Source organism: Loxodonta africana, chromosome 2, assembly GCF_030014295.1.
Source record: "Loxodonta africana isolate mLoxAfr1 chromosome 2, mLoxAfr1.hap2, whole genome shotgun sequence".
Lineage (NCBI taxonomy): Eukaryota > Metazoa > Chordata > Mammalia > Proboscidea > Elephantidae > Loxodonta > Loxodonta africana.
This window is the reverse complement of record NC_087343.1, coordinates 212,011,278-212,025,085: the sequence shown is the minus strand read 5'-3', so window position 1 is coordinate 212,025,085 and position 13,808 is coordinate 212,011,278. Positions and strand designations below refer to the sequence as shown.

The following is a 13,808-nucleotide window of genomic DNA, read 5'->3' as shown; positions in this document are numbered from 1 at the left end:
GACGGAGGTCATACCTTCACTCGTGACCCCTTCCTCCGGGTCGTCACCCTTCTGTGAGAGAAGCGAAAACAGGTGCATTAGGCCCCATAGCTGCCCTGCCCCCTCCATCTCGTCCCCCACCCCAGAGCCCACTGCCCACTGTTCCCCAGCTCCCAGAGTCTATGAGAGCAAAGTAGTGCTCTTCTTACTGGGGAAACGGACACTATCTACCAAAAAAAAAAAAAAAAAGCAGGCTCTGGGTCTTGATCTTCCAGAAGGATTGGGAAGAAAAAACCAGAAAAGGTGCAGCCTGTGCCGAGGACTGTGCGACAGGCGCCTTCCCAGTCTGTCAAAGCTCTCTGAGCTCATGCAGGAAAGGGCCACATGCCCCTCCACTGAGCACCCGCTCCCTTCCAGCCTTGGGATCTGAGAAGTCACCATCTATGCTGCACTGGGAAGAGCCACCATGGAGACCCCATCAACCACTGTAGCTCCTGAAGGAGTGAGGGGGCGCTGTGCGCTCTTAAAACAGAGTGAGTCAGACCTGATTGTGTATGAAGCTCCTAGTGGCAGCTTGAGGGCCTGGGGCTGCCTGGGAGCCTCGGGGGTGGGGGTGGGGTGGGGGGGGCAGTGGACAAAGCTGGGGAGGAGACCTGGTTCCTTCCTGCCTCTGCTATGACCTGCTGTGTGGTCTTGCTGAGCAGGCCTCTTCCCCTTTCTGGCCTTGGGGGTCCTTCTGCTTTGCCTCTATGACAGGAGCTATTTCTTTTCAGGGCATCCCTTTGGGAAAGGTATAATGGGGCATTTTCCTCCTCCCCTGGCATCTGGGGTGGCTGCTTCACCTTGCAGTAGGAAAGCCAAGACTTTCTGGGAGCAGGCCTGGAGCCGGAAGGGGCTCTTGGCCAGAGGCCTGCTGTCCTCAGGAGGGACAAGTGGGAGAGGCCAGGCTACCAGCCCACAGTGAACCAGGCTAACCCTGTGGTTAAGATCCCAAGAGGCTGTTCAGTTTCTGGAAAAGGTCTCCCGCAAAAGGGAGGCAGCTAGGAGCAGGAGATAAGGAGACTCCAGGTCTGGGGAGAATCCAGTCAGCCTTGAACAAGCCAGCTTCTCTCCCAGAGAACACTTCTATACCAAGGGGCCGGGAGGCCCCCCGGGCTGCAGAGAGTGAAGGCGTTTTGCAGGAGTAAGGGGAGGCACTAGAAGCACCTAGCTTCAGCTCTCTGCCATTCACAGGTGTGTGACGCCTTCTCTTAGGGTAGAGAGATCCTCTTTGGGACAGGGGCTTTGTAAGTCAAATATGCCAGAAGATTGATGGAGAGGGTGACAGTGACTTAAAAACAAAACCAGTCACCTGACTCATCTGTGTGTACATCTTAACAATAAAAAATAAAATGAAATGGAAAAAGAAAAACCCAAACACACGCCTGAAAGTGAAAAGGAGCTGGGGAAAGTTGGCACGTGTTTTCGAGCCTCCTCCAGCAGGCCCCAACTCCAGTTCTGCTCTTATTAGCTGCATGCCCCACCGAGCTGCGCTGCAAGGCCTGACGGAGGCGCTGCCCAGGGCAGGTGCTCCATCAAGCTGGCCTCCTCAAGCCTGAGCATAAGTGGGTGCCTGCTGAACCAGGGCAGGTGCCGGAGAGGACGGTGAGGCTGTGTGAGCCCCCCGCCCGTGAGGCACAGCCCTGAGACAGCCCCAGGTGCCCTTCCTCGGAGGAGCCTATGGCCCTTAACACCCGCACACAGAGTACAAACGTGGGAGTCTCACCAGGTCGGTCCTGAGCCACACCTCAATGTCGTCCATGACAGAGGGCTGCACAACGGGGATCTATGGCACAGTCAGCAGCCGGGCAGGCAGCCACACAGCCACAGCAAAAGACGGTACACCGGAACAAAAGAAAATCGTCAAAAGCCACCCCAAACTAAACCAAAAAACACACATGGCAAAAAACCACAATCAGCACTACAAGCACAGGGCAACGCAGGCAGCGCATATGAAATGCTGGTGGAGCACAAGGGAGCGCAAATGAAAAGCAGCAGCTGGCCGGCGGGTACTGGGTAGGGAAGGCAGGGTGTTTGTACGCGTTCTTGAAATGGATAACTTTTTGACTACATGTGTCAGCCCTCATGTCATGGGGTCTCAGTTGCAGAACCAACTTATGGCAACCCCATTTGGTGCAAACAGTTAAGTGCTTAACTACTAATGGAAAGGCTGGTGGTTCAGACCCATCCGGAGGCACCTCAGAAGAAAGGCCTGGCAATCTGCTTTCGAATGGTCACAGCCTTGAAAACCCTATGGAGCACAGTTCTACTCTGGGGTCGCCACAAGAGCTGCAGAAGTGCCCTCTAATCCCAGAAGTGCTTTGGTCAGAGTGTTGCCACCTGCTGGTGGCTCAGCCTGGAGGGGCCGCCAGCGCTCGATGCCTGGGGAGGTGATGACCAGGGAGGCTCAGGGGTGCAGTGCTCTGGAGGGCAAGGCCAACAACGCTGGGAGCCGACCCAGGTGGAGGTCTGGGGCTTCGTTTGCTCAGTGGAAACTATTTCAAAATGTGTCCTGGTGCCTTTCTGGGTGGGAGGCAAGGTGCACCGAGAGGAGGTATGCACTGCTCTGTGGGTGCAGCCTAGGTGACAGAAGGCTGCCACGCTTTGCCACCACCAGAATCAGCACAAACGAGGGCTGACGACAAAGGGGACTGTGGGCTTTAGGCTAAGCCCTTGTTGTCTCTTCAGGGGAAAATCATGAAGCAGTCCTGAATGGAACAGCTTTCATCTCACCCTTTCTTCCTGCTCTCAATGATGGCTGTCTGTGCTTTAGAGGTCAAAGAAAAGAGGTTCACTGGAAAAAGTCGGGAGCAGGCCAGGGGTGGGGGCTGGCCCCAGAGCAAAGGGAGAGGCCCCTTACCAGTGCTGAGCAGCAACCCCCCCTCCCCCCCGCCAGGGCCTCCAGGGCAGGATTCAGAACATGGAATCTGGATAAGAATGTTTAAGTTGCTGTCAGATATATATAGCCCCCTGAGAGGCCGCGCTAATGAGATGTTGGCTCCCAGCCTGGAGAAATGAACTGCCTGCCCTTCACTGAGGTGACCCGCTCCTCACCTCGTCTGGGTCTGGTAGTGCCTTCCTGGGATTCACTTGTAAGTCCACTATTTCTAGAAAAAATACCAGCAGTGCATCTGACCTCATCCAGTGTCCTATCTGGGGTAAGAATAAGGTCAAAACAGCCAGGCAGAGGGCTGTCTCAGTGTTTACCAAATCTAAAATTAACACACTCTCAACAAAGGAGAAGAGCAGAGAATTTGTACCCACAGCCCTGCCAGCACACCCCCCTCACGCTCCTGGAAACCTGCTGCTGGTGGGTTTGGGGCACACGGGGTTGGTGAGGGGGCGTCTAAGCCCAGCCGGGTCATGCTGTGCAGGGGTGGCCCATGGCCCTGTCCAGAGCTCCTGGCACGTGCACTCAGCTCACTCAGCGCCTGGCTCTGAGGAACTGGGTAGCTCACTGCACTTGGTGACCTGGCTGCAGGCCCAGGACAGACGGTCCATGTGTGACTGCTGTGAAGGCCTGATCCAGCCACGGGCAGAGCAGGGGATACTGTCTACCGCACTACTTTATTCTTTTGACTGACGGGGGCGTAAGAAAGTTAAATTTAAAAACATCAAAGAGTTCATATCCCCCTAAAACGGCACAAATGCCTGACAGGCTGTGCTAACAGCACCTAACACAGGTGCATCTACACGCCAGCAGCGGAGCACATGGGTTGTGGTCTGCCAATGCTGTGCCTGCTGGCACGTCTCAGCCTCCACATCCTCTAGCAGGAGGTGCTGAGTTTCATTATCTTGGTGCTCACACTGCACAGTGCCAGGCCACAGGAAGGGGCCGTGCCAGAGGTTGGGAAGTCAGCCCACATCTCCAAAGGGAAACACCCCAACACATCCTTGAGCGCATACTGGGCCTTTCCATGGCTACCTCACGTTATCCCCACCGGGAGAAACTACACTACAAGTGTAAAGCTTTTCAGTGTGCTGCAAAAGCTTGAAAAAAGTCATCAAGGGGTCATGAGCCTTAAGCCTTCAGATTTTCCTTAAAATTTTTTTGTTACTGTTCAAAAACACGTCCTTCAAGGCCTGGACCATGCTCCAATTTCCTCTTTGAGGATTAATCTTGAGAGCCTGAATGCTCAGGAAATAAACATTGACATTTGAGAAACTTCTCCAAAAGCTGGCTCATGGGAACACTTCTCTTCCCTCTCCTAGATTTTCCCAGTACGTGGCATGCTTAAGTAAGTTTAAGGATTGGCAACCTCCAGATCCTCCAGACCAGGCCCAGGAGCTCAGGCGAACCCAGCCCAAGGGGCACCGCAGAGGAGGCGGGAACGCTGGGCAAGGCAGGGCTCAATTCCGGGCCTGGCAGCACAGGCTGCACAGCCCTGGGTGCATCGTCCCACAGCGCTTCTCTGGGCCCCAGCATCTTCATCTGACAGCCTTCCTCTCACATATTAAGGTGCTTCGGAGAGGTGGTGGGGCAGGGGGAACAGAGGGCAGGGTGCCGGCTCCTGTGCCATCATTTGGGCAACTTCCTTTTCTTGGTCTTGGTTTCCTTATCTGTGAAGTAAGGTGACTCTTAAGGTAACATTTAGCTTTCAACACTCAGTGACCCCGAATCCCTTGACTTTCTGACTGTTGTCATCCCCGACTCATGGTGACCCCATGCACAGCAGGATGAAAGGCTGCCTAGTCCTTTACCATCCCCATGATTGGTTGTGGATCTGACTGTTGTGATCCATAGGGTTTTATAGGGTGATTTTGGAAGCAGATGTCCAGACCTTTCTTCTGAGTCCATCTTAGTGTGGAAGCTCTGGTGAAACCTGTTCAACATCATAGCAACACACGAGTCTCTGCTGACAGACGGGCGGTAGCTGTTCAAGAGGCGCTTTGGCCGGGAACTGAACCCACGTCTCTCTCGTGGAAGGCTAGAATTCTACTACTGAACCACCATGGGCACAGGCCCTCACATTGGTGCTTCTGTTTTCTAATTCAGAAACCCAGGGATGTGTGAAATTATTGGAATCGTCTCATTAGACTGCGAAAGACACCTGGCCTAGGGTATGAATCACTGTGGATCCAGGGCGTTGGTTGACAGTTAGGCTTATACAATAGAAGGCAAGGGTTGAGTTTCTTGTGGTTGGAAACAATACCTTAGCTATATAAACTTCCTGCCCTGGTAAATAAATGCCTTGGTTATTACAACAGGGTAAAGTTTCTTTGAATAATGTAGCTGCTTTCAGACCCAGACTAAACATGTACATAACTATAACAATGTGGACTCAGGGAACTGTGAGGGAGGAAGAGGCAGCCCTGCTCCAGGCTGGTGAGAAGAGAGGCTATGGCTAGAAGAGGGGCCTGCACTGAGTGTCAGGGCCTGGGCAAGTCATCAGCCCCTCTGAGGTCTCAGTTTCTCATCTGTCAGCAAGGGGTGGGATCAGCTGACCCCTAAGATCCCTGTTGGCTCTGACGTGCCATGGTTTTAGCATCTTCTCAGGCAACGGTCCAAGCTAAAGGCTAGTCCTAGTGGGCTAAAGAAGGCAGTGTGTGGAATAGGGAGAAAGAAAAGTAATGAGATATGAAGAGGGAAAAGGCAAGGAAGGGAACACAGCCATCTCCCTTGGAGGCAGGGCAGGACATGGTGGCTGGGCTGAGGCAATGGCTGGACAAGTCCTCCCCAGCTTCAGAGTCTGAGGAGAAGCCGGCCTGTCAGACATCAGAGCTGCAGATTTTGGTCTGCAGGCTGCCTCTGACTCCCACTTGGGTCTGCAGGTGGGAGTGGCTCTGAATCCAGGCCAGGAGGGTCATCTGTCCTGAGGGGGCCTTGATTAGGGGCCACCCTCCCCCTACCCCTCACATGCCTAGGCTCTTTCCCAGCCCACTCTGTTCTGTGGTGACTCATAGTCATTCCCATCAGAGTATCTTCCTGGGTGCCACCTGCATCTAGGAGACATCCCAGCTGATCACCAGCTAGGAGAGGCAGAAAGACCCTCGAACCACAGAAGGCAGGCAGGAGTGCCCAAGTGCCATTGGGACCCATCCCAGAGTCCCTGGGAGCCACAGCTGGCTCACTGCTAGGGAACCTGATGTTGTCACCAAACTTCTGTGCTGGATATCAATGACACCTCCAGCACTGGGGAGCACAGCCCCTCACAGTCCGAGCCCAGCAGGAATTCTAACTGTGGCTTTCAACAGAACAGGACAACACCTGTAGCTCTGGGGGTTATTCCAGAGAAGTTGCGCAATCCTCCCATAATGCTTCCCCACTGTGAGGAACAGTCTAAAAGTCTGTTGGCCTCAATCAGTAGAACAAAAAGTTTCCAGGTAAAGAATTTGTACTCGGGAGGTGTGGGACGACTCAGGGTTTCTACGCTACGGGAAACAGGGCAAAGCAGTTAATAAACATTGTTTAAAAACAAAAAACAAAAAATTGCAGCCAGACAGGCGGGATGCCAGGTTAGCTGTTAGTGGGGTTTCTCTGGGATGTCGGGGACTGGAGCTCTGTGTGGGGACAGGGCAGTGTGTAGGCAGCCTGTTTGGGCAGAGACAGGTGCCACCACCAGCAGCTGAGGCCACACTCAGGCTAGTTGATGTGGGCAGTATCCTTTTTTGCAGGATTAATAGGCACAAGGACACACACATGGGCTGGATCCTCCCAGTTTGGACGGTGGAGCAGACATGGTCTCCAGGAGCCCTGCTCTGAGGCCACTCACATGGGCCACAGTCCTAGCATGCCCCAGAAGTAGCAAGCAAGGGGCCCCGGCTAGCCCACGTCAGAACGGCCTTGGGTCCTGGCCCAGAAACAACTGCCCTCTCACTCCGAGCAGAAGCGTGCTATCTGCTGCTACAGTGGGGGTGGGGGAGCCTGCTCCACCTTAGCGTGGCTGTGTGAAGTTCACGAGCTCCAAGCTGGGGGTCAGGCAGGCACCTTCCCCCCCATGGTTCTGGATGGTCCTACTTGGGCCAAGTTCTTGCATGTGGGTCAGCTCTGCTCAGGCAGGTGACCTTCTGTGCTGCTGGCTGTCCCAGGCCTCTAGCCCACCTGCCTGGGCCTCTCCTGGCACAGCACACAGGGGTTAGCTACACTTCTTCACCACTGTGTCTAGTGCCCCCTGCCCCGATTAGAGCTGAGCCCCCGCAGGACAGAGACCCACGCTTTCATTTCTTTTGTCGTCTTTCCTCTTCTCCAGCCAGCCCACCACACACACACGCACATGCACACACACACCCATACACACACTCTCTTGCACGCACATGCACACACGGACAAGTACACACATGCATGCGCACACAGTGCTGTGTCTCCATGTTAGGTCCTTTGTGAGGGCTGCTGCTTCATCAGAGGGGACTGTCACTCCACAGCAACCACCTAGGGTGAGATCACCTCCTCTTCAGGCAAGCTCAGAACCACCTAGTGGGACAAGGTCTCTTGCCAGAAAAGCTCTGCTTCATGAGGACAAACTGTGTTTGCTATCATTCCCCCTGCCCCGGGCTTTGTTTTCTTATTCTGTTCCTGGTGTTCGTGTGCCTTTCTTTGAGAGATCTCCACTCTGTTTGTGACTTAGTGGACATAAATAGCTACACTCGAAAACTTGTCGAGCCTAGGACCGCCAAGCCCACAGGCTTCTTGGACTGGCCAGTTGCGGGGGTTGTTCTTTCAGAAATACCCCCCACCCTCCACCCAAGCAAAAGGCCCAGGAGCTTGTGCTCATCCTGGAAAAGCGAATACTGCCGAAAGCTCCAGAGACAGTAAAAGGAAGGAAGCCCTGCCCACCACCCAACATCGATAATGGCCCTGACCCTTGGGGCTCAGGTCACAGACCTCAGAAAACCAGTGAAGGTGTTGCTGGGGCTGGAAGTCTGTGGCTTAGGGGAGATTATTCAAAGACAGGAGGGAAAATTTGGCATCCTGGTTAGGAGGAGAGAGTGGCCTTGTACTGTCTGGTCCACCGGGGCTTTGCGGGTTGGCAGAGGATGACAGTGGACTGTTACACAGGGAAGGGGCTGGGTGCACACAGGCCTGGCACTGCTGGTCAGCTCTCACCATTCCTTGGGCTATTAGCCAGCTGTCTATAGGCTCCAGGTCAGAGTCCCCACCTTTACCTCTCTGCTGGGCCGAGGACAGAAAAGTCCCAGAAAGAAAGAAGTCACAGCAAGACCCATGATAAAGAAGTCAATAGAACATACTGTAGCAACAGAAAATCCCTGTTCAGAGTCGATTGCCATGAGAAGAAATGTGACCCCATGCCCCCCTCCCCTCTCCCACGTCCCCATTACCTGCCTGGAAAAAAAGAAGAAAAGTTTAGCAACCAAGAATCCCAACAGACACTCATGCCAATGCCTCCTGAAGCCTGGGCTGCCTCTGTGAGGTCAGAGAGGGCTGGCCAGGCCTGCTTCTCCTGTTCAGGGCCACAGGGCTTTGCAGGAAACGCACTCTTCAAAGAATCAGCTTTTACAAAATCACTTCATTTTTTTCTAACTTATTCCTGCTTTTTTTTCTCTCTTTCTCCTCCTTTCTAGTTGCCTGCATATTCTTTTTTTCTAAACACCTAACCTGAAAGCTGAATTTGATTGTATTTTTATTGCCTTTTTAAAAATGATTAAAGTATTTAAAGTTAAAAAAAAAAAAAAAAACCCAAACTCATTGGCTTCGAGTTGACTCTGACTCATAGCGACCCCATAGGACAGAGTAGAACTGCCCCATAGAGTATCCACGGAGCGGCTGGTGGATTCAAATGCTGACCTTTCGGTTAGCATCTGAGCTCTTAATCACTGTGCCACCAGAGGCCCAATTTAAAGTTAGGACTACTGATTTGGTTGCACCCTGGTGGTGCAGCTACACCATTTCCCCTAATTCTCTGTGTTTCTAGTTCCTCCCTCGCCCCAGCTATCCATCTGGGAGCATGTTTTCATTCCCAGGTCAGCACGGCTTGGGGTACAGGACATGACCTGCAGTAATGACCTGAAGGTGCACATCTGTACACACGTGTGTGCACACCAGAGGTGCACGGAGAGTAACGAGCATCCAGGGGCACCCCCCCACCACCCAAATCCAAGTGCCCACAGAGCAATCTTTAAGTTGCACCACCCCCCAATTTCAAGATGAACAGACGTTGACAGCAGTGACCCATCAGCAGAAACATCTTCCCCCCTCTTGCCCGGCTGCCTCAGTCAGCTGCCTTTCATATTTGTGGTGCCTCGGAGTGTCATTCTGGGCCTCGACTGGTGTCCCCTTGGACTTGTGCCCAGGGGGAAGTGCCCCTTTCTGGCCCCCACTCACTACACCAGAGCCTGGTGCACAGTACCCTGCTTCCTGGCATCGCTAAGGCCCTGGGCATGGCATCACCCTGGCAAGCAGCAAACACAAAAAGCGATTTAAAAAACCCACCACCATGTGGAAAACATGCTGGCATCATCAAGACCTTTGAGGACAGCAGGAGGATCTGAGCCAGGTTTGCTTTCAAAGGGTGAAGGTCTGAAGTCAACCCCATCCCCTGGGCGGGACCTCTCTGATCCACCCACTGGCTAGGATCCCTGCGGGGCCACTGATAATAGCAGGGGTGCAGGATGACACACCCTGGCGGGAGCAGGCAGGCAGTGCAGCCAGCATGGGCAGCAAATGAGGTCGGCTGGGCCAGGGTCCTCTGGGGGAGGGGCTGTCCTCACCAGGCAGTGTGCTGGCGGGCCCTTGGCCAGGCTCTCACTGGCCCTCTGGGCAGATGTGAGGAAATTCTGTTTCTAAGTAAAGGGAGAAATAGGGCCATGGCCATTGCGTAAATTTTGGGCATCCCAATCCAGTCCCTTCTGTGGGAAGACAGGGTGCTAAGGAACCCAGGGCAGCCAGGGCACAGGAGTGGCTGGCAGGCCAGAATGTGTCTTCTTTGTTCCCTGGTGGCCAGTGCCAGGGGCCAAGCCCCCTCATCTCATTAGGCTGGCCTGATGTGGACTCCTTCAGGTGAGCTTTCTCATGGAATCCAGCCACAGCACTGCTGCCTGCTGGGCCCACACTCAGCCTGGGGAGCAGGAGGCCCCTGGGGCAAGATCTCCCTGCCCCTTTCTGGCCAGCCGAGGGCCTCTGAAGGAGCTCCAGCCGGTCTGGAGCAGCGGTCCCTACAGCCTTCTTCCATCCTCGCCCTCTGCACATGGACACATGTTCACACACGGTCATACACATCTCTCTTTTAGACAAAAGAGAGAAACATCTCATAAGAAGCAGTAAGACACAGATCTTTTTCCGTGCAATGACAGAAACTGTATATGAGGCTATGTTTTGGGAGCACAAATAAGCACCCTTCCTCCACTTCTAAGGGTTTCCCCTTTGAGCTCTGCTCCTCCCAGACATTTTCTCCTGGAGCCCCACCCTGCTCCTCCAGCTGTCCCATCCTGTCCTGACTGTCAGGGCCTACTAAGTGGGCTGGTACTCTTGGTCAGGCCAGCTACAACCCACCATCAGAGCGGGGGCTCAGGCCAGCATTTCCTTCTTTGTAAGGGTCATGATTTTGTCAGAGCACACAGGAGAAGGGCCTTTCTCTGGCCACAGGAGCCCTGTGCCCTGACAGCTCAGCCACCAGGGCAGGACTAGCAGGTGCTCTGGGATCAGACCCTCCTAGCAGTGGATCCTGGCCTGCTCCCTGCTCCATGGGTACCCTGGGAAGGCCTCCCACCTCGCTAGGCCTTCAGACTTTGGGGCTGGGGTGATGATCTCGTACCAGGCCTCTCCCCAGCATGTCCCTGCCCTCCATTCAAGCCACTTCTGTTTAATTATCCAGCAGATTCACCAAACTGCCTGACTTCTCTCCAGAGGACTCCAGGCAGAAAAGCAGAGTTAAAGACCTACCGCTTCAGAGCTCTGTTTCCGACTGTCCAATGCTGAAGCCAGTCCCCCGACTGCCTGTGGATCCTCGTAGGTCACCCTGCGGACAGCAGCACAGGAAGCATGAGGTCCCCCCGCTCTACGGATGGCCTTTAGCACCTTCCATATCCAGGAAAGCATCCTGGAGCCTCGCATTCTGGCAGAGGCGCTGAGGTCAGGCTCTGCAGGCTGCAGCAAAGCGAGGAGATACAGGTGCTTGTGCTAGCTCCACCCCGGTTTCCTCTGGGATTGGGGATGTTGTTGTTGTTGTGCAACTCAATTTCTTGCTTCTAAATAACAATTCTGGGACATCCCTAAAGCTCAGTGACAGGATGTCAAAGGCGTCTTGAAACTCCTTGAGGTAATATGAATTCTTATTTTAAAAACAGCAGCCTCAGCAGCAAGGAAGGTGGCCTTACAATCTGTGATCTGGGGCTGCCACTGATTATGGGGGGTATCTTCCTCTGCTCCCAGACCCTTTTAGCTGTATCAGTTTTATACACAATTTTTGTTGATGAAGGGTACATAAAGCCTTGGGTGTCTGTTCAACCTGTTGAGTCCTGAGCATGGGGTTCAAAGAGCTGAATGTACCAAAATGCTGGGTCCCAGGGAAAGGGGTGGACAAGCGCTCTTCACCCGTGTTGAGGATGAACAGGACGCTGGAAGCAAGGGCTGACGCTTCCCTTAGATGCCGAGGGTTGTCTACTTCCGAGTTTACTCCCTCAACCCTATATGGCTCATCCTTGCCAGGGCTGCTGCCAGGGAGCTGCTGCATTAACTCCTCAGCAGGGACACCTGGCTGCCAGGAACCAGGTCAGCCCCTGCCTGCCAGCTCCTGCAGAAGAACGGCGGGCTGAGGTGGAAGTTTTCTGTAGCAGCAGCCCGGGGAGCAAAGAGTATCCTCTCCTCGGGACTGAGGGAGAAATCGCATCGCCGTCAGTCAGTCCAGAGGTGGCAGAGGCGAAGATGGCTGGCATTCATCCGGCATCTGCATCGCATGCCAAGTCTCACATCTATATTGTAAAGCCCCTGGCAGCCCTGGCCCCAGTAAATCAAGGCATCTTTGTGTTACCTGTGTTCAAGCCTGGGTCAATCACCTCCCCCTGAATATCTTTAGAGAGCCACTGAAAGGGTCCCCACATACGTTTTGCGTTGTTCAGCTAAGGAATTCCCTCTCGTCTGGGCAAACATGTCGAAGCCTTCATGGGGGTTACACTGCTGGAGTGAACTGAGGGTGCCACTGACGCTCTCTGTTCCCAAGTCTGTGGTGACAAAACAAGCCAGAGGAGGATGAGAAGAGTGTGGACTAGGAACTTAATAGGGGCCCAAAGCTAGGGTACCAGTGGGTGGTTTAAGGGTGCAGCTCTGGGGTTAGGGGGCCACAGGACTTTCCTCAGTCACTCCCAGCGCATCCACCCGCAGAGTGGCAGTCTCGGTGCAGAGAGAACAGCCGCTCAACCCCACGCTGTGAATGAAAGGAGACTGCTGTGGCAAAGGCGGGCGGGGTCTATCCACTTCACTGCAGTTCCCACAAGGCCCCTAGCAGTGAGCTCCTCAGGAGCTCAATCACAATTTCTAAGGGCCTGGGTCACTGATCTATTTGACAAACATTTATTAGGCACCCAGTTGGGAACGTTCAGAACTAGCTCTGAGTGGACCAAACTGATTGTGACATGGTCCTTGGCTTAAAGAAGAAACAACAGCAGTACTTAGCTCATGATACCAGGAAAGACTCAAGCTGACACAGGTGTGGTCTTTAAGGATGAGTGGGGTTTTGGTGGGGGGAGAAGAGGGTCCAAGGTAGACACAAAGGCACAGGGTCCAGGGAGAGTTTAGTGGAGAACGAGGCTGGTGCTAAGCCTCAGCTGCCGGGGACAGAAGCTAAGGGGAGAAATCTGACAGTTTTTAAGGACAGTGGCAAAACCCAGTTTAAATTTTAGGTATGAAGTCTGGTGCCCACATGCTTAATAGATGGAAGGCACAAAAATCTGTTTCACTAGAGAAACAGCAGCTACAGATACACAAGCTATTAAGAAGCTAGAATTAAAACTACTGATCGTCACTAAATAAAGCCTTAATTCAACAGAAATGAATCAAATGTAGGAAGAGGAATATTAAGAAAAACAGAAAATAGGAGAGAATTTTGAAGGGGTCATGCTTATTAGCTATTTCATGATTATAATTTTGTTTCAGTTATAAACTGACATCAACCGGTGTATTTACAACATCTAGAGCTATACACATACTTCAACTGAATGGACTGTGGACAAGGGCTGTTTCTTTTACGTATCAAACAATGGAGCATTTTGGGTAGATGGTGTAGTTCAAAGGAGCCCTGGTGGTGCAGTGGTTAAATACTCGGCTGCTAACCAAAAGGTTGGTGGTTCAAACCTACCAGCTGTTCCGCAGGAGAAAGATGTGGCAATCTCCTTCTGTAAAGATTTATGGCCTTGGAAACCCCATGAGGCAGTTCTACTCTGTGCTATAGGGTCGTCGTGAATCAGAATTGACTTGATGGCAGTGGGTTTGGTATAGTTCAAGGCCAAATATGTCCGTGCCATCATTTCCTGTTTCTGAGCCATGGCAGACACTGCCAATCACTCACAAACTCATCTTCTAAGCCCTGATGTGTCTTCAGCATCCTTCTCAACCCTGAGTTCCAAGCAGCCATAAGCTGAAACCTATTTGCCATCCTTAGCCTAGTTGATATACAAAAGGAAATCATTTCAACCACAGCAAATATTCCAGATAAAACTTAGCAAGCTACTTTTCTTTAAAAAATAAATCAAATAAACAACTTCCAGGTCCGACCCCTACCCATGCTTTCCAACACAGGGTTAAACTTTAATTTTCGGGAAAGAAGTTATGACTTGAAGGTGGTGCAATTGGCTGGGATATAGGAATACACTTTTACACAGATTCCACAGAAGGCTCCCCC

General features: G+C 52.8%; 1 protein-coding gene across 5 annotated transcripts in view; it reads right to left on the bottom strand.

Moving 5' to 3' along the window:
- The window catches only part of TOM1L2 (target of myb1 like 2 membrane trafficking protein), a 140,467-nt gene that overhangs the window by 4,888 nt on the left and 121,771 nt on the right, over positions 1 to 13,808 (bottom strand). For 3 of the 5 annotated variants that reach the window (XM_010600227.3, XM_064279396.1, XM_064279397.1), the window contains 4 exons: positions 12,015 to 12,132; positions 10,856 to 10,931; positions 1,745 to 1,804; positions 15 to 51 (listed from right to left, as the gene is read on the bottom strand). In XM_010600227.3, coding sequence (XP_010598529.2) covers positions 15 to 51; positions 1,745 to 1,804; positions 10,856 to 10,931; positions 12,015 to 12,132 — 291 coding nt within the window. Of the gene's footprint in view, positions 1 to 14; positions 52 to 1,744; positions 1,805 to 8,062; positions 8,153 to 10,855; positions 10,932 to 12,014; positions 12,133 to 13,808 lie in introns of all 5 variants that reach the window. The other 2 variants (XM_064279398.1, XM_064279395.1) reach the window with 2 other exon arrangements.